A 20,542-nucleotide genomic window follows, 5' to 3' on the forward strand; every position below is an offset into this window, starting at 1 on the left:
GCAACATATGTTTGAAATTTAAACTAAGATTGCAAGGAATGTAACAAAGAGGATTTGGGCAAAAAGTTAAAAGTACTATGAAATCTGTGTTTTCTGTGTAATAAGGATTTATATTCTCTTTAATCTGTCACGTACAGTGCTGATTTTACAGACTAAAACACTAATTATAATAAATATTGCTTTTATTAGGTTTGTGGGGGGTTTTTAATTTAAAAAAGCCCTGTATTCTTGTAGTCTCACTGTAGGGTAATTTCTATTATATTACTGTGTGTCTCTTCAAGCCATTAGTCTGGCTTTGTCTATTACTAACTTCACCATATCTGCCTCTATCTAAATTATTATTGTACATGTTAGTATTATCTCATATAGGAAAGCACATATTCACAAGTTCAATATTGTTTTGCACTACTGTTCATGCTCAGCATTATGTTGGTGCAGTTAATCAGTAATTACGGGAAGCACATTCTTTTCTAGCATAAAATGTTGGTTTAAACCCACACATTTCAGTTTCCCATTCATAAACCTGGTCATTGATTTAGGCTGTGAAATTACAAAAGAACAGTGTTTGTGTAAAATTAGTACTCTGTTCTGATGTGCTGTCTCAATAGACAATAGAAGGCAATCTACTCAGGATTGTATAGAATATATTCATCGCCCTTCACATTCTCAACGCAGTCTATTATGATGTACAGTATAGAGCCATGGATTAATGCAAGATTTGTAACTATAATTAATGTGATTGTTCTTTAATAAGCGCTTACATTCCCTTTACCAGCCTATTCCAAACATTCTGTGGTACCGGCACAATGGGGCAGTTTAAATTATAGGTGAGCTGCCGCTGGAACCACTTCTGGTTTGAGAGCTGATTTCTGATCACAGCCTATTGAGATGCAAGCAGAATAATAATAGCCTGATATGCGGGCAACATGAGCTGACGGATTTTAATCTGCCCTAATGTGTTTCAGCTTCTCACATTAGTAAATTGATCCATGCAGATTTCTGCAGGTGTATCAGGCTGGCATTATATTATCTTACCAGCCTCTCTTTGTTGGGCATATTAATTCACTTTTGTATTATAGCCCCGAAAATTAGCATTTCAGGCTCCTTATTGCCACATATCGCAGCAGTTTGGTATGCTTCTTTGGAGCTATGCATCAATAGTGAGATGCAGGGACATGGGTTTCAAAAAGAGTTTGTGATTGCGATGGTTCCCCACTTCGCATGCGCACGCAAGAGCCAACTCCGGCGTGCACATGCGCGAGACCCGGCCAGCAATGGGTGCTCCGTCGTTACGGGTCTCGCATCAAAGTGGGGCAGCTGTCGATTGTGATTGACAGCTTGCCCCGTTTGTAGGCGTGCAGGGGGGGTAGCTGGCCAAATGGAGGCGTTCCTGATGTGATGTCAGTGGTGAGCTTCCGGCTCTATTAGAGCTGAAAGCTCACTGGGGTTTGCGGGAATGAGACCCTACCACAAGGGTCTCGTCGCAAGCCCAGATGGTCGCGATGGTCGTGACCATTGCGACCATCACCTGGCCGCTCGCTAAAGCTGTGGGTGGTCACCCACAGCTATGCGAGCGGCCAGGAGGCCGTCTTTAAAAAAAAACAGGGACGCCCTGATTCAGAGCGAGCGCTCTTAAAGAGCGTCCGGCTCTGAATCAGGCCCATTGCTATTGCATATCTGCTGTGGTTTTCTCTTGCTGAATAGCCCTGATGTTCAGAAATGTGTAAATCCTCCAAAAACAGCCATTTTCAGAGGGTTGATCAAATTTTTTGCATAATAAGTAGGCCTCTATGGCCTGATGTAGAGGTGAACGTAGTTTGGATTAGTTTGCAAACGCCAATGTTTTCTAAACTGCACATGCTTCTGAGTCGCACTGAGCATGTGCTGTGATCTTCTGGCGATGGCGATGGTACTGTGGATTAGGGCGCAGAGGAATTTACATACAGCGGCTGTTTGAGGGGATATAACGTGGATGTTGCTCCTCAAATGCAGGCATGCTGCGACCATTTCAAGGCGTGTCACAGCCAGGAACTGCATCTTTTTTCGCAGTGGTTCTAGCCCCGATGGTTTACTTGCGATGGTGTGACTAAGGTTTGTCAGATGCTGCATCTTTGTACGCTAGCAGCAGATTGGGGAAGCCGGTGGTTGGCATCGTTGTACATAATACCTCAGATCCTCTGTGTTCAGGACCACAGCACAGGCGAGCATTGCACCCACCTGTAAATCAGGCCCTATATTCCAGCCGCACTAGGTAATTTATACAGTACTTTCTAGTTGCAAACGTACTCGTGGACCAAGAGTTTGTGTTTGAACACTTCATTCAGTGGGATTGCTAATGATATTACTTAGTCTAGATATCAAATAATTACATTACTCTATTTTGACTAAGAAGCAATGCTGGTGTCTACGTAGTTGAGCAATTATCGGTAATCTGCACATGCATCAGTCACATTGAACATGCGTCAGTCACATTGCACATGCGTCAGTCACATGCGTCAGTCACATTGCACATGCATCAGTCACATTGCACATGCGTCAGTCACATTGCACATGCGTCAGTCACATTGCACATGCGTCAGTCACATGCGTCAGTCACATTGCACATGCATCAGTCACATTGCACATGCGTCAGTCACATGCGTCAGTCACATTGCACATGCGTCAGTCACATTGCACATGCGTCAGTCACATTGCACATGCATCAGTCACATTGCACATGCATCAGTCACATTGCACATGCGTCAGTCACAGGGCCGGCGCTAGGCTGTGCTGCGCCCAGCGCTGTCCTGTGTTGCCGCCCCTTCCCTCCTCCGCTCCCTCCCCGTGAGCTTAAATATGTCCTATAGCGCTGAGAGGGAGGTGGGCGTTTCCTGTGCCCTCCGGAAACAGTAGCGCTCCGGGCGACAGACCGGCTTGCCAGTGCCTGGAGCCTCTACTGGTCAGTCACATTGCACATGCATCAGTCACATTGCACATATGTCAGTCACATGCATCGGTCACATTGCACATGCGTCAGTCACACTGCACATACGTCAGTCACATGCACCAGTCACATTGCACATGCGTCAGTCACATTGCACATGCGTCAGTCACATTGCACATGCGTCGGTCACATTGCACATGCGTCGGTCACATTGCATATGCATCAGTCACATGCGTCAGTCACATTGCACATGCATCAGTCACATGCGTCAGTCACATTGCACATGCATCAGTCACATTGCACATTCATCAGTCACATGCAGCAGTCACATTGCACATTCATCAGTCACATGCAGCAGTCACATTGCACATTCATCAGTCACATGCAGCAGTCACATTGCACATTCATCAGTCACATGCAGCAGTCACATTGCACATTCATCAGTCACATTGCACAAGCATAAAGAATTTTTATTGTTGCTCGCAGAGAGCATTTATTTGCAAATTGATTGACAGGCAAGGACCATTTGTGGGCGGCAACGTGGGGAGGGGGAGGCGAATTAAATGGAGGCGTGTCATCATGAAAGTTTCTGGGTTGTGTCTCTGGGCCTGCTTCAGACCCGCTCGCGAGCGCTGAACGCTCGCAAGCGGGTCGATGTTGCCCAAGTGCGCATGCACACGACGGAGGCGGCTCCGTCGTGCGCATGCACGAGACCCGAATAACGACGGCCAAGCCGTCGTTATGGGTCTCACCCCAAAGGGGGCGTGCTGTCGATGGTGATTGACAGCACGCCCCCTTTGGTGGGCATGCCGGGGGCGTGCCTGCCCAGACGGAGGCTTTCCCATTGGAACGCCTACCGTCTGGGGCCGGCCCCACTGACATCACTAGTGATGTCAGTGGGAGTGCTTTTGGCTCTGATAGAGCCAAAAGCACTCCAGGGCTTGCGGCAGACAAGACCTTACCATGAGGGTCTCGTCGCAAGCCTGATGGTCGCGATGGTCTTGACCATCATTTTGGCCACTCGCTATAGCTGTGGGTGGTCACCCACAGCTATGCGAGCGGCCGGGAGGCCGCTCCAGAAAGTAAGAGGGACGGCCCTGATTCAGAGCGAGCGCTCTGTCAGAGCGTCCGGCTCTGCATCAGGGCCTCTGTCTGCAGCCATTCTGTTCAGCTAGTGCACGAGCAGTATCAAAGAGGCAGAAATATGAATGTACAGAATCAACTTACTAATGTGAGACTCTGAAACAGAACAGACAGAGCGGCTATTAGGCCTAACTTGGTGCGGGAAATGTAAGGTTTATTAACCTATGATCACATTAATTATTGATGCATATCATCGCAGGAAATGACTGCCAAAGCGATTAACATTCAGGGCTCTATAAATCAGAGAATGTGAAGGGCCATGAATTTAATCTATGCAATCATGAGCAGATTACCTCCCATTGGGGGGAATTCAATTCAACGCGATGTTGAATAGCCGTGGGAGGGAGCTCCCACAGCTATTCAATACACTGCGCTGCTTGGACGCGCTAAGGATTTCTTCTCGCACCCCCCTGGGGATGCGAGGAGAAATCCGACCGAGTGCCGGGCGCGCAGCAGTTTTTCTGCTTAGCGCGGTTCTAACGGCTGCGCGCCCAGCACTTTTTTCAGAGAATGCCAATTAACGTGCCTTAAGACCCTTGTTAAGGCACTATAACCGGCATTCTCCGACCACACAGTGCACTGAATTGAATAGCTCCGGGAGCTCGCTCCCAACACTATTCAATTCACGTTGAATTGAATCGCCCCCACTGTGAGATAGTACATCTAGTAATTGGAACACAGAGTGAGTACTGATTTTACACACATACTGGACCTCATTCAGAGTCGGTCGAAGCGGCCACACGGTCGTACACCACCGATGTTCGCTATACTGCGCATGCGTAAAGTTTGCAATGCGTGTGCGCAAACTAGCCGCTAAGATCAGAAATTTCTCTCTCCTTGAACACAGCCAGGTCGGTAGTTTGAGTGACAGATTGAGGCGTTTGTGGGTGGTAACAGGGGAAGGCGCTTGAAAATGGGGGAGTGGAAATCCGAACGCAGGCGTGCCTAATTATGCGAACGGCGTTTTATGGGAGTGCATACGGTTTATGGGAGTACATAATTAACAAAGTAGCATCATGGCACATGTGACATGGGAGGTTTTTACACTGACTTGATCGTAGAGCTTAAGAGAGGGTATGGTCAACCTTAAGCTCTACGACCAGCTCCGATGGTCTCGATTAATCCTTATATGCCCGGAGATTACGTGTAACGCGTACGAGAAGGGGGCGTATTTTCTTGTCTTCCGGCCGCTTCCTCCCCCTGGTCGGCCAGCAGCCGATCCGAACTTAGGGACGCAACTTGCGAGGGAATCATTTGCATATCCGGCTCCTTTTCCCGTACGACCGGGCTGCCGCTTCGACCGACTCTGAATGAGGTCCACAGTGTTGTTCTTTTCATTTGAAACCTAGAACAATGAGCAAGTCTATGAGGGGGAAACTATAAAGTGTGTAGTTATATACTAATATTTATATGCTAGTAATGACTGTGTTTCCTGTGATTTAAACAATTTGGGTAATTGCGGCGCCAGTACAACATACATGAACAAAGTACAATCTACAGTGAATGCATAAAATGTATATATATATATATATATATATATATATATATATATGATAATACTAGCATGTACAGTACTTAGAGATGAGTGGTTCAGTTCTACTCGGTTCTTTTTGGCAAAATAGCACAAGTTAGGATTTACCTTATTGGCTATCCAAAACAGATCTGAACTTAACCGAGCCAATACCAAACTGCTCATCTCTAACAGTAATGATTTAGATAGAAGTAGAGATGGTGAATATAGTAACAGGGAAAGCCTGGCTCTGCTGTTTTGTGTTATACTAAATTGTAACAGTAATAAAATTTGTAGTATTAAACAATGTATTCATCTGTATGGGAGGGACAGAATGATGGGCTTATCCTCTGGAGCCTGTGCAGTATACTCCTGCAGGCATTACAGCACATAACACACAGCTTGTTTTTGCTCTCAGCTCTATGTGGAGTGTTTAGCTAGTGGTGATACAAATTGTATTATTGTCTTTATCCTGCCTCTTTTATTGCTTTTAGTGTATAAGGTGAACATTGTACGTGATTGATTATAGAATATATAAATGGGCTTTCAACTTCTTTGAATGAATTTCCTTCTTACAATTTTTTTATAGTTCGCCAATATGGAGTGATTAATAATGAGCGCAGATATATTTCAATACAAATTTCATAAAGATATATATATATATATATATATATGCCCCCATACAGGATAAGGCCCCCATACAGGATAAGGGGCCTGATTCACAGTCGTGCGCAGAAGCGCAAGCAGTAACATCTATTGGCGGTCGCCTGTCTGCAAGTTTATGCAAATGACTTGCAAACTCCTTCCTTTGTGTACCTCGGTGTGGCTGAATGTGCCAGGGCTGAGACACCTTATTAACCATCCATGAACTCTGTAATACTGATTGGTGCATCCTTATATGCCACCATCGGTCGCACCATCGCAACCTAAACCAGCCCTATGGCCTCCTATGCCTGTGGCTTGGAGCACAGCCACTTGCATTAACATGCCTGTGACACTCCCATAACACAACGTGAGCACCTTTAGCCACAGCCCAGGAACGCCCACCACTTCTCTACAACATTTCTGACACTGTCTGTCCCCATAGCATCGTGCATACACTCTGTGTAGCGCATGCACAATTAGGAGCTTTAACAACTTTTCACACCTGTAGTTACAAAAAATAACGAGAACATCGGCATTGCATGCGGATTGTGTGTGGCTCACAATCAGGGCCATTGCTTTCTTTTGTTGGTAAGTCATGTAAGTTATTACAGAACTGTTGCTTATATATCAAACATATTTTTCAACTGAGCAAAGTTTGGTTTAAGCCTTTCATTTTATTGTTACAAGGGAGGAGGTGGAATCTGGCCTTGTGTTCCTTGGGCTTCTGATATTAGAAAATCGTTTGAAACCAGAAACCATTCCAGCATTGAATGAGATGAACAATGCGTTAATCCGAGCTGTGATGGTAACAGGTTTGTACCATTTTATTACATGTCCTTTTGTAGAAAGTGATACAACAGGAAAGTGGTACATAGAGGGTGAGAATCTTGAAAATAGTAGAATGGGAGCCCGTTGATTTGCTTCTATAGATGCACCAAATCTTACTGAAAAATGATGCAGGTCATAGAACTGAAGGTGAATCCTAGTTTGTGAGTTACAGTTGAGAGGAAAGGGGCAAGGGTTCTTCTGACAAAGGATAAGAAATCTGAATGTTACTTAAAGTCTCTTTTGATTGTCAAAATCCCAAATGAATCATCCCTGGTTTACTTTAAGAATAACTTTTTTGGGAGTTTGGAGTTCCTCATTGAGGCTACTGAAAACAAGTAGAGTTTTGAATGTGTTCATACTGTATGACAGTATATACATAGATATGAAAATGGACCATGAATGGTGTTCAAGTTAGCATAAAACAAATTTTATAAAACAATATAAAAAAAAATTGGATATTAAATATAATTATGGACTTAAAGAGCATTTTCCTGATTATCTGCACCTACAGAAAAAGGATATGTTAATAATGGAAATTTGTGCTAGCTTTTTATTTTATGTCTTCAAATCCTTTGTTCTGAAACCTAAAGCCATCCATCCCTCTAGGATTTGTTTAATCATGTAGTTATAAGAAAAGCCTTGTGTGTATTCTGCGGTATTGTCTGACAGAACATGGTGTACACTATATACATTTATATGAGCACTACTGTTTTTAGAGAGAGACAGTTTTCCCTACCGTGTCAGATTAAGTTTACGCCTACCGATGTATCCTCATTTACCTAGGGGTTTTGCGCCATACGACATGAGATGCTTGGCATGATATGGTTGTGCTTTTATTGTTTTAGCAGTGAAAAAATATAATACAAATTGAGCAAATTACTGAGAAAAAAATGTATGGCACATCTTAGTTGAATTTTCCAAATAGCCCCATTTTGAGGGTAAGTGTATGTGGACACGTTTTTTCCTTTCATTTCTACTTCTTATAGATGTACTATCTATCTATCTATCCAGCTATCTATCTATCTATCTATCTATCTACAACCTACTGTATACTAGAAGTCAGGCTCAGAAGGCAGTTAATATGAGCACCCATATAAATTGTGTATGGTTCCCGTAGCAGTGAAAGGTATTCCCTAATATGCAAAAACTCTAGGCTAGGCCAAAGTTGCCAAACTCAAGTTTAAAAATTGCCCCCACTCTATAACAGTAAAGGATGTAAATAATACTTGTTCTATGATGGAAAACAATGCTCATGAGAAGAATTAATATACTTTATTCCACTACAGGTGATAATCTTCAAACAGCGATAACTGTAGCAAGAAATTCTGGTGTTGTGCAGAAAAATGCCAGAGTGATCCTGGTTGAAGCCTGTGAGCCAACCGTGAGCTCCCCTGCGTCTATCACATGGAAAGAAATGGAAAACCATATCTCTGGTGTTAATGAAATGACAGTAAGATGCCTCATTGCCTCATGTATTTTATTTTTTACATAATTCAGTGCTTGTGTATGACGTTGCATACACACGTGTGAATCTTTTGTTGAGCTGTACAGAAAATGTACATAAATCAGGACATTAAGTTGTGGTTATTCCAGCAGGACTGTGGGGCTTCTCGTTCGCCTGAGACGTGTGTAATTCTGTGAGAATCACCCCATTATCTCTTTTGACCCGTTAATAACCAGGAAAAAGGGGAGGTAAAAACATTGCTGTACTAATTGGTACTACAGACACTGATTAAACAGAGTGGCAGCATTGTCTAGATAAATCCTGCCTGTATACCACACCGTGTTGTTAGTGTTAGGGCAGAAGCACTTACAGTGCTGGTGGTTCTCCCAACCTGTCAATGTCCCTGGCAGGAAAGATCAGGCTGCAGTCTTACAACACACTTAGAGGGTGAATCAGAGGTGGATGCCGGGAAGTCATCGGGCACAAGTGTTTGATGGTTTCTGTGTATGCATCCTGGCCGCGCTGCTCAAGCGCCGCTATGGTTACTGCCAGGGAGCACAGATCGAAATTGCACGGAGAGCCATGCAATTTTGATGGGTGTTTCTGAATGGTAACTAGAGGCGTGGCTACCTGACACAGGCGTGTCGCAAGTGTGTTTGTGTCTGCAACTGCGTCAAAAGACACAGTTGCACTGACACCAGCAGCCATGGTCAGTCAGACATTCTTTGCCTGCCATAGGCAGGTGCAATGTCCAATGGTCTGGCGCCGTAGCCAGTGGGTGTCTTAATAGGATATCCATCAGCCGTGGCATTACAATACAGCTACAGTTGAAGCTGTGACAAAAATCGCTGCTGTTGCGTCCACCTCTGAATCACCCCTTCAGATTCTACCAAAGCCTGGTTGCTATGTGTATAAATTGCCCTGCAAATATACTGCATTTTCACCATGTATTTCATACTTTGTGGGGTAAATTTACTAAGAATCGCGTTGGTCCCGATTTGCATTCTCGGGTGAAAATATAACTTTTTTGCAAATCGGGAATTTACCATCATTAAAGTCGGGTGAATTCTTCATCTTTTGGGATTGAAATCGGGTGGTTTAATGCCGCAAATTTGTCAGTTTTGAACAATAGAAATGATATCACCATTGGCTCAATTTCGGAAGTACTCCACTTATTTCAGCCTGAATCGGGAATTTGCCATTATTCGTTTTGCTAATGTCGGCCGTTTTACACTCATATCGGTGGCTAAATAGAAGTTTTAAATGCACCATCTAATGAGCTGCGAGTTGCCATCCAACATACACAAATCAGTGTGATTTGTGTATGTTTCTGAATGGAAAGTGTGTTGTAAGGGTTAATTTTTGGAATAAAATTATGTAGGGTCCCCCCCCCCCAAAGCATAACCAGCCCAGGACTAGTCAGCCAGTCCTGGTTCCTAAAATGACAGGGAACAAAATGAGTAGGGTTCCACCGTAATTTAAGAACCAGCATCAGGCTGCAGGGCCAGTCCTGGTTTTAAATATAGGGGGAAAAAATGCGTAGGGTTTCTCCTATATTTAAAACCAGCACCGGACCCAAAACAACTGGGGTGTAATGCCACAGCCCGGAGACCCTAGGGCCCTGGTCTCCAGGGCCAAAGCATTCTCACCCCAAGTCGGTCAGGCCAAGCCGAAGATCCAGGGGAGGTGGGGACCCCATAAAAAAGCGGTCCCCCTCTCCCGAAACCCAGGCTTGGTCTGAAGCCCAGGACCCTACCCCACACCCCTGGAACGGTGGGTACAGGGGTAATAAAGTGAACAATAGAAGAAAACTATTTTATTTTACAGTGGGACTACAGGTGCCAGCATGCCTGCCCTTTGGCACTTGTGGAACTACAGTTAGCGGCTGCTTATTGGCTGGCGGCACCTGACTGTTCTCATTGTTCAGTCAGGAGCCGGTTAGCGGGGTATGTGGTCACACAAATACACCGCTAATGGTAAGTATATGGATCGGGTACTCTGTTTGTTTTTTTGCAAAGACCCCTCTGGATGCTACGGAGACCAGCGCGAGGATGGAGGTGAGTATACGATCTTTGTTGCAGGTCATTCCTCACGGATTCTACTCGGACAAGTGGACCAACCGTCTTCTGGTACAGGTAAGTATGTGTGATTGATGTATGTGTGTAATAAATCTTTACTAGTCACGGTGTGTGTGTTCTGTCTTTATTGAACTATTTATTTTACAGTGGGGGTACGGGTGCTGGATGCCTACTGGCACTTGTAGTTCCGCAAATGTCAAAAGGCAGGCATGCTGGCACCTGTAGTCCCACTGTAAAATAAAATAGTTTTCTACTATTCTTCACTTTATTACCCTTGTACCCACCACTTCAGGGGTGCAGCGAAGAGCCCTAGGCTTCAGACCAAGCCTGGGGTTTGGGAGAGGGGGGACCCACCTCCTCTGAGATCCCCGGCTTGGCCTGACCGACTTGGGGTGAGAATGCTTTGGCCCTGGAGACTCGGTAGTAGGGTCTCTGGGCTGTGGCATTACACAGCAGTGGTTTTGGGTCTGGTACTGGCTTTAAATATAGGGGGACTCCTACGCATTTTTTTCCTACTATATTTAAAACCAGGACTGGCCCTGCAGCCTGGTGCTGTTTCCTAAACCAGTGGAACCCTAATCGTTTTGTTCCCCACAATTTTTGGAACTAGGCCTGGCTGACAAGTCCGGGCATGGTTATGCTTTTGGGGGGAACCCCATGTCAATTTTTATCTTAAAATTAACCCTTAAAATATTACAAAACAAACAAGCAGTCTGCACATATTTCACTGCTATATGCAGCCTGCTTGTTCGGGAGAGAAATTCAGGCGGTGAAACGGGACTATAAAACGGACAGGATCGACCAAATACACCATCAATCAAAACAATTCTGTCAAAACCTGGAGCTTGGTAAATTCCCCATTTTTAAAGTGGTAAAAACTGCTGTTTTTGATCAATCCTATCCGAGTTGAAAAACAGGACAAATCTGGACCAACACGAATCTTAGTAAATTTACCCCTGTGCCTCAATCCAGACTTATTTTAGGTGAGTTATGTCAACAGGAAAATTCCACTTCCCCCACTTACCCAGATATATCCATATTTTTCTGTTTAGGAAATATTATCTAATTCCACCCAGAGGTAAGTTTTTAATTTTGAGAGTAATTCTTCTGCCAATACTTGGGTTATTATCTAGAATATAAAGAAGTATGTGCCCTGATATTCAACTTAGTTGGCTAAAAATAAAAATGCAAAATTTAAATATATTAAATGTTTATAGTATGAAAATATAATAATCAAGTGCTAGCAATATTTTTAAATGGTTTTGTACCTAACATGAGGGGTTAGAAACATGAAGCAATATTTTATCACATAGTGTAACCATGGTAAATCCAGCTCAAAGGACCTACATGCAGCTGGGAGATACTGTTTATCCTTTATTTATAAGGTAGCAACAGAATAAGTAGCACTGTATACAATTATTTATTTACTACCAGCTTGCACTTTATAACCATTTGTGACATGTAAATGAATAAAACCTAAAACAAATGTTTTCTTCTATTTTACGATTAGGTATTTGACATTGAAAAATGTAATCAAGGCCAACAAAATGACAACTACTATTTTGCGATGACTGGGAAAGACTATCAGTATATAGTGCAACACTTCTACAGCTTGCTACCAAAGGTACTGTGCAGTTAGTCCTGGCAGCGATATGTGAGCTGGGGCTTCTGTCATTAGCGCATATTTCACTGGTACTTATTAAAGATCCACTTACCTGAGTTTGCTGTCAGGTGAAGGTCCAGACTTGGGGGGAGATTTATCAAAGTTCGGAGAGAGATAAAGTGGATGGAGATAAAGTACCAACCAGTCAGCTCCTGTCAGGCCGTGTTTGAAAAATGACAGTTAGTAGCTGATTGGCTGGTACTTTGGGGTAGATGTACTAAGCCTTGAAGAAAGCTAAAGTGGAGAGAGATAAATGGGAAGATGTATGAAGGGGTGATAGCTGTGAAATCGGTAAATGCGCACTTTATGTGCTGCAGTTACCGCTGCCCTGCATGGAGTAATGCAGGAAAGTGATCAGAATGTTAGGAGCACTATGCCCTGTCATTATAGGTGCCGCTATACCTAGATAGGGCACCAATCTGGTGTGGCAATGTATGACCGTTCTGACAACTGCAGCTATCAAATTCGATAGCTGCAGTTGTCGTTACCGCAGTAGAGCACTGTCCCTGGCTGCCAGAATATGCAACCAGGAACCGTTTCTTATTTTTTTCAATCACTGCGCGGGTGCTGCTGGGGATTTCTGGCCAGCGCTTGCGCAGATTCTCATCAATCGCCAGTCAGATGCCAAAAGAGGGAGAGCTGGATTCACTGGAGAGGTGAATTAGTACTCTCTAAGGGAAACCAAGTAATCATACATGCAGGCGGTGTCTGGGCGAGCAACTGTCATTTTTCAAACAAAGCCTGTAACATGACAATTAGGAACTGCATCTGTGCATTGTCTGCATCTGTGGTACTTTACCTCTCTCCACTGTCTCTCTCTCCGAGGTTTGATAAATCTCCCCCATGGTTTTGAAATACTACATTCATTTATCAATCCGTAACCCCTCATCCATCCTCCACATTTAATCCTTTTATCCTTCATAACTAAATCTCCATCATTAACCCCTTATCCACCATTATTAACTCCTCTCTCATCATAATTCTTCAGTAAACTACTCATCCTCACAATATCATCTACTGGACCAACTTCCCACCCACTTACTCACATGGGTCGCCGTACAACTCCAGAGTGAAACTTGTCATCCATCTATCAACATTTGAGTACTTCTGTTCTGAGCTCATGAGGAACCGATCAGTATCTTTTTCTGATGCTCCAGAATGCCCTCCTGTGTGCAGAGCTTTCTGCTGTGTCAGTTAATTGCCAATGACAGTCAGGGCATAGGGAGGTCACTGTTATGCAGATCAAGCTAATAAAAAAGTTACTAGAAGAGTGCAGGGCCATATATTAGTGTACACACGTGTTTCTAGCTAAACCTTCCTCACCCTCATGTTCTAGCCTCCGAGTGTGTGTGTGTGGGGGGGGGGGGGGGGGGGGGGTCAGCAAAAGTGTGAGGCAGGAGCAGTCTGCATGCACATAACTACAGTACCTTGCATGGCTTTGTTTGAGGTATTTTACAGATCATGAATATATTGAATTTCACTAAAGTTGATCTTTTTGTTTTTTTATTTTATGATAGCTGTTGCTGAATGGTGCCATTTTTGCAAGAATGTCTCCAGGCCAGAAATCTAACCTAATAGAGGAATTTCAAAAACTAGAGTAAGTTGATGTCAATATTTATAAATCCACCACTTAAAAATGGTTTGTTTTGTGGTTTATTTTTTTCTAAGGGAACTCTATAATTGTTAAATATATCATCTAAAATGTAATAAAATCTGGAATTGTAACTTTGTAATTGAGAAGAAAATGAAAAGTTTCACTACTGTGATGCTTATTCAATATTTAGGGCCTGACTCAGCAAGGAACGTGCGGATGCAGATGCACACAATCAGCCGATGTTTGCGGTCTGGGTCGCAATGCCCATGCGCGAACCGCTCACTGCGTCCACAAAAGTGAGCGCACTGAATACATAGACCAAGGCAAAAATGAGTGACAGGAAGTCCAGTTTGTGGGCGATTACGGGGAGTGGTCGGCCGAACGCAGGCGGGCCAGTGCGTTTGCACCCCATAACAGGGGCGTGCATAAATTAGCCACTGAGATGCTGGACGCAGCCTGGCATCCCTTTGTGTGCAGGAAGTCTCTCAACTCCAGCGGCAGGGTCAGGCCTACCTTTAGTCTGCATGCGGCTCCAATGTTATTCGATGTTCCGATGTTTTCTCAGCCTTGCGCATCAGTACAGACGTTAAGGAGGCAGCATTATGTACTGCTGGGCGTCTGCATCTTTCTGCTGCAATTGCCTTGCGTATGCATTCATTAGCATATTCTCGCAGCGCCCGGGTGCGTTCGTCTGTATCTGTGCGTTCCTTGTTGAATCAGGCCCTAAGTTCTGTGTTTTTCTTGAGCTAAAAGATCCATTAAAACTATATGTAAGTGAAAGGGGTAAGGGAGGTGTAATAGTGCTATTACACTGTTTTTGTGATCTACACCTTTTTGTTTCTGAGTTGCGTATGTTTTGTTGACAATCACAATGTCTGCAGTCATTATTTAGACACCCTTATGTCGACAGGGACATGTTGACAGACAAAATGTTGACATGTTCAGCATATAATAATAATAACAGAACTTTTATTAGAATTTCAGTGTAGAACTAAAAAGGACTTACAAAAGGCACAAAATAAACACTTCAAAGTGCAAGTGCTAGAAGGTGGGGTAAAGGAATTTGGGATAAGTTGTCCCTAATTCTTAATAGGTGGCGAGGTATTACAGTTGGACAAACATTCTACAATTATATTATATATATATATATTAGGGGTGTGCACCGGCCACTTTTTGTGTTTTGTGTTTTGGTTTTGGATCTGGATCTTTCTTCGTGTTTTGGATCTGGATTGGTTTTGCCAAAACCACCCTTCCGTGTTTTGGGTTCTGGGTTTTGGATCTGTATTTTTTTTTTAAAAAGCATAAAAACTGCTAAAATCACAGAATTTGTGTTTTTTTCTGCTCCTATGCCATTATTAACCTCAATAACCTTCATTTCCACTCATTTCCAGTCTATTCTGAACACCTCACACCTCACAATATTGTTTTTATGGCCAAAAGGTTGCACCGAGGTAGCTGGATGACTAAGCGACACGAGTGGGCGGCACAAACACGTGGCCCATCTAGGAGTGACACTGCAATGGCAGACAGGATGGCAGTTTGAAAAACTAGGCCCCAAACAGTACATACTGCAAAGATAAAAAAGAGGTGCAAGATGGAATTGTCCTTGGGCCCTCCCACCCACCCTTATGTTGTATAAATAGGACATGCACACTTAACAAACCAATCATTTCAGCGCCAGGGTCTGCCACATGACTGTGGCTGAAATGATTGGTTCGTTTGGGCCCCCACAAAACAAGCTGGCAATTAATGTGTCCCTGCACAAACTGGTTCTACGGAGGCAAGATGTAGTCCTCATCCTCCTCATCCACCGATTCCTTGGATAAAACAGGAAAAAGGGATTTAGGTGACCCTGGACTGCTTACGGTCTGAGCCAAAGTTTCTGAACTTGACAGTAACTTTTTATGAACGCGCTGCAGGTGCCGTATAAGGGAGGATGTTCCTAGGTGGTTAACGTCCCCACCCCTACTTATTTCACCTTTACATATGGTACATATGGCAAGACAGTTGTTGTCCGGATTTGGATAGAAATATTGCCAGACCAAAGAGGTGGAATGTTTGGTCTTCTGCCCAGGCATGACCGTGATGGGCTTTTTCATCCCACGGACAACAACTGTCTCCCCCGGAGCCTGATTTAAACAAACCACATCACCATCAGAATCCTCCTCGCCAACTTCCTCCTCAGTGCCAGCTACACCAGTATCCTCATCCTGTTGTACTTCAACAGTGACATCTTCAATTTGCATATCAGCAAGTGGACTGTGGGTGCTCCTTTCAGCACTTGCAGGGGGCGTGCAAATGGTGGAAAGAGCCACCTCTTCCCGTCCAGTGCTGGGAAGGTCAGGCATCGCAACCGCCACCACACTTGGACTCTCCTTGGGGATTTGTGATATCTTCTTAGAACGCACAGTTCTTCGCTGTGCTTTTGCCAGCTTAACTCATTTGATTTTTTTAGCGGGAGGAGGGCTTCCATCGTCATGTGAAGCTGAACCACTAGTCATGAACATAGGGAAAGACCTTAGCCGTTACTTGCCACTCCGTGTCGTAAATGGCTTATTAGCAAGTTTACGTTTCTCTTCAGATGATTTAAATGTTTTTTTCAAGGTCATTTTCCTGAACTTTGTCATTTGGGATTGTATGTGCCCTCTACTATGACATTGGGCATCGGCCTTGGCAGACGACGTTGATGGCATGTTATCGTCTATGTCATGACTAGTGGCAGCAGCTTCAGCACTAGGAGGAAGTGGTTCTTGATCTTTCCCTATTTTATTTTTATCGGAGAAAGTTTGGTCCTCCATTTATGTTATATTGATATATACGTGCGGCTCAGGCGCACACAAACACAGAAAATAATTTTTTATTTTTGTTGGAGACCAGTGCACTTTGTGGGTTACACCACCCTTTAAGAAATGAGCCAGCCGGTCCTTTACTTATGGGACACAGGCGCACGCTTGGCACTACTTTGTTGATGCACGTGCGGCTACTGCGCACACAATTCACAAACACAGAAAATATTTTTTTATTTGGTTTGGAGTGTACTTTGGGGGTTACAGCACCCTTTAACGGTCAAGCCAGCTGGCCCTTTACTTATGACACAGGCGCACGTTTGGCACTACTTTGATGATGCACGTGCGGCTACTGCGCACACAAATCACAAACACAGAAAAAAATTTTTTATTTGGTTTGGAGTGTACTTTGGGGGTTACAGCACCCTTTAACGGTCAAGCCAGCCGGCCCTTTACTTATGACACAGGCGCACGCTTGGCACTACTTTGTTGATGCACGTGCGGATACTGCGCACACAATTCACAAACACAGAAAATATTTTTTTATTTGGTTTGGAGTGTACTTTGGGGGTTACAGCACCCTTTAACGGTCAAGCCAGCTGGCCCTTTACTTATGACACAGGCGCACGCTTGGCACTACTTTGTTGATGCACGTGCGGCTACTGCGCACACAATTCAAAACACAGAAAATATTTCTTTATTTGGTTTGGAGTGTACTTTGGGGGTTACAGCACCCTTTAACGGTCAAGCCAGCCGGCCCTTTACTTATGACACAGGCGCACGCTTGGCACTACTTTGTTGATGCACGTGCGGCTACTGCGCACACAATTCTCAAACACAGAAAAAATATATTTTTTTTAGCACTTGGGGGAAGCACCCCTGACGAACAGAGCACCCCCTGGACAACACTACAGCACCCCTTTAGGACTGGGACACTGCACAGGACTTTGCACAGCCAGCCCTAACTCCCACCCTCCCTCTTCACTGTCCACAGCCGAGTGAGAAAATGGCGCCGACGCGGGTACCTTATATAGGATCCAAAACCCGCGAGACTCGGAAGGCGGGATGATGACGTTTTGCCTCGATTTTAGAATCCGAGTCAGGCGGGAAAAGTCGAGCCTGACTCGGATCGGACTCGGATCGGGGGGGCTCGGGGGGGTTCGGATTTCAGAAATCTGAACCCGCTCACCCCTAATATATATATATATAGTCTGTGATAGTTTGGCACTCCACTGCTCTAGCGTTCATTAAACTCACTGGGTGCCCTCCGACAAGATTGGAGAAGTATAAACGAGCAGAGACACGGCGGCACTCACGGTTCTTTTTAAGAAATAAGGACAGAAGCCCAAATGCTTTTGAAAAGAATTTGGGCTTCTGTCCTTATTTCTTAAAAAGAACCGTGAGTGCCGCCGTGTCTCTGCTCGTATATATATATATATATATATATATATAATATATATATATATATAATATATATATATATATATATATATATATAATATATATGAAGTTTGTTTGTTTCTTTGTTTGTTAAATATAGGTAAAGCTGACAAATTTTAAACAGTTATTTAGTATCAGAAGAGTAAGCTATTAGACCACATATCGACAACACGACAGAGCGACAAATCTTATATATAAAATACATTGGTCCGTTTGTTTGTTTGTTGTCCGGTTATGCATTTGGACACCCCTACACTGATTGGGATGAAACTAACGCGAGGTGGTCCAGTTTTATCCTGATCAGGTTTTAAGGGAGTTAGGGTCTTGGTTGGACCTCCCGTTGGTGTATGCTGGGTAGAACTTTGACCCGGGGAATCTATTCTCAGCCTTCCACTGGATGGCTTTGGATGAAAACTTCACAGAGTAGTAACATCGGATCCCAGAAGACATACTAGGGCAGGGGTGGCCAACCCGTGGCTCTCGAGCCGCATGAGGCTCTTTTGATCGCTTCAGAGGCCAGTGTTCCCAGTAATGCAGAGCGCGGGTGACATCATGATGTCACCCGCGATGTGAGGAGCCCGCACGTCTACTGAATCCAGTTAGATCCAGCAGGCAGCAGAAGCAGCAGCAGCGATGGTGGGACTCGGGAGCCCTGATGGCATGGAACGGTGCCAGCATGAAGGTAAGTTTCTTCATAGGGGTGTGGGTGGGGCGGGGGCGCTAATGCTTTGGGCACTTCCTTAGGGGGCACGACTACAGGGAGCATTGCAGGAGGGGCACAACTGCTGGAAGCATTGCTTAATGGGCACAGCTACAAAGGGCATGGCAGAAGGGGCACAACTACTGGGGGGCATTGCATAATGGACACAGCTACAGGGGGCATTGCATAAGGGCCACAACTAATTGGGGCATTGCTTAATGGGTACAGCTACAGGGGGCATTGCAGAATGGGCACAACTACAGAGGGCATTGTATAATGAGCACAGCTACAGGAGCATTGCATAAGGGCCACAACTACTGGGGGCATTGGTTAATGGGCACAACTACAGGAGGCATTGCAGAAAGGGCACAACTTAATGGGCACAACTACAGGGGACATTTCAGAAGGTGCACAACTACTGAGGCCAATGCATAATGGGCACAACTACAGGGGGCACATCATAATGGGCACTGGCATTCTTAATATATTTTATGTGGTTCTGGATTTCAATATGTATTTTATGTGGATGTGTATTTTAAATGTTTATGTGGATCTGGCTTGTTTCTGTATATTTTATGTGAACGTGACTATTTCAATGTTTTCTATGTTGCTCTGGCTTTTTCTTTCACTTCAACAGTGAAAAATGTATATTGGGAATATTATGTAAAATGTGTATTTTTAATGTGCTGGGCTCGCCCCCAGCATGACTAAAAACAGGTGTGTGACACAAGGTCATGTCATACCAAAGGCGTGCGCACAAAAATGGGGCGTGGCCTTGTGACAGTTATCGGCTCTTTCGCTTGACTACATTTATTTTTTGGCTCTTTGCCTCTGACTGGTTGGCCACCCCTGTACTAGGGGGTTGAGGTCCCAGTCGGACCTCCCGTTCGTGTATGCTGGGCAAAACTTTGACCTGGGGCGCTGGACTGAACTTTGACCAGGGAAGCATGTTCTGGGCCTTCCACTGGATGGATCTGAATGAAAACTTCACAGATGGGTGGCAATTGGTTTGGGATGCCTAATGGAGTGGTTGGGGTCCTGGTCGGACCTCATGGTGGAGTGCACCGGGCAGAACTTTGACCCAGGGAGCCAGTTCTGGGCCTTCCACTGGATGGATTTGGACAACATCACATAATAAAACGTAATAACTTGAAGATTTAAACCTGGGCAATGCGGGTACTTCAGGTAGTACATAAATAAACGTACAAATGACATGAATATTAAAATGCACCAAGTGTATAATCGTGGCAGTGTTGCCTTATGACAATTGGATGAAATAGATCTTGCAAGTGTATAAAGTTCTTTTTGAGATAGTCAGACACAAAAGGTATCAGATTGGTAAAGGTAAGGAGATCTGTATTTGTTAGATTCTGCTGTACCTCATTTTTGCTAAATAGTATGGAATATGGAGTGAGAGACCCATTTGAAACAAGTTATCCTTAGAAACAACAGCTAGTATCAGCACATATAATCAGCTTTTCTTTTCTACTTGCAGTTGTTATACTTCACAGCACTGAACATTCAATGAGAGAATTACTAGGCTGGTGGTGTGCTATTGTTACACTAATGTTTAATTAATCGTCGCATAATAGAATAATTACAGTTGCTTCAAGACAATACAATGACTCCCAGTGCACACTAATTGCAGTAAGTGGGGTAAAGCAGGAACAGGTCATTCAGTCACAACAGAGGATATGATGTACACATTACTCACTTTCTAAAATGTGTTCAATGGGTGGAATTAACAATCCTACACCGTATCATGTAAAAGACTCTGATGGTTGATTA

At 44.1% G+C, this 20,542-nt stretch overlaps 1 protein-coding gene across 1 annotated transcript in view; it reads left to right on the forward strand.

Annotated features, from left to right (window-relative positions):
- Positions 1 to 20,542, forward strand: part of LOC148508309 (putative cation-transporting ATPase 13A4) — a 149,478-nt gene that overhangs the window by 94,822 nt on the left and 34,114 nt on the right. Inside the window, exons 18-21 of the mRNA XM_088444764.1 lie at positions 6,909 to 7,033; positions 8,336 to 8,499; positions 12,082 to 12,195; positions 13,752 to 13,831. Coding sequence (XP_088300890.1) covers positions 6,909 to 7,033; positions 8,336 to 8,499; positions 12,082 to 12,195; positions 13,752 to 13,831 — 483 coding nt within the window. The remainder of the gene's footprint in view (positions 1 to 6,908; positions 7,034 to 8,335; positions 8,500 to 12,081; positions 12,196 to 13,751; positions 13,832 to 20,542) is intronic.

The sequence above is a fragment of the Taudactylus pleione genome, unplaced genomic scaffold (assembly GCF_031769625.1).
Source record: "Taudactylus pleione unplaced genomic scaffold, aTauple2 ptg000372l, whole genome shotgun sequence".
NCBI lineage: Eukaryota > Metazoa > Chordata > Amphibia > Anura > Myobatrachidae > Taudactylus > Taudactylus pleione.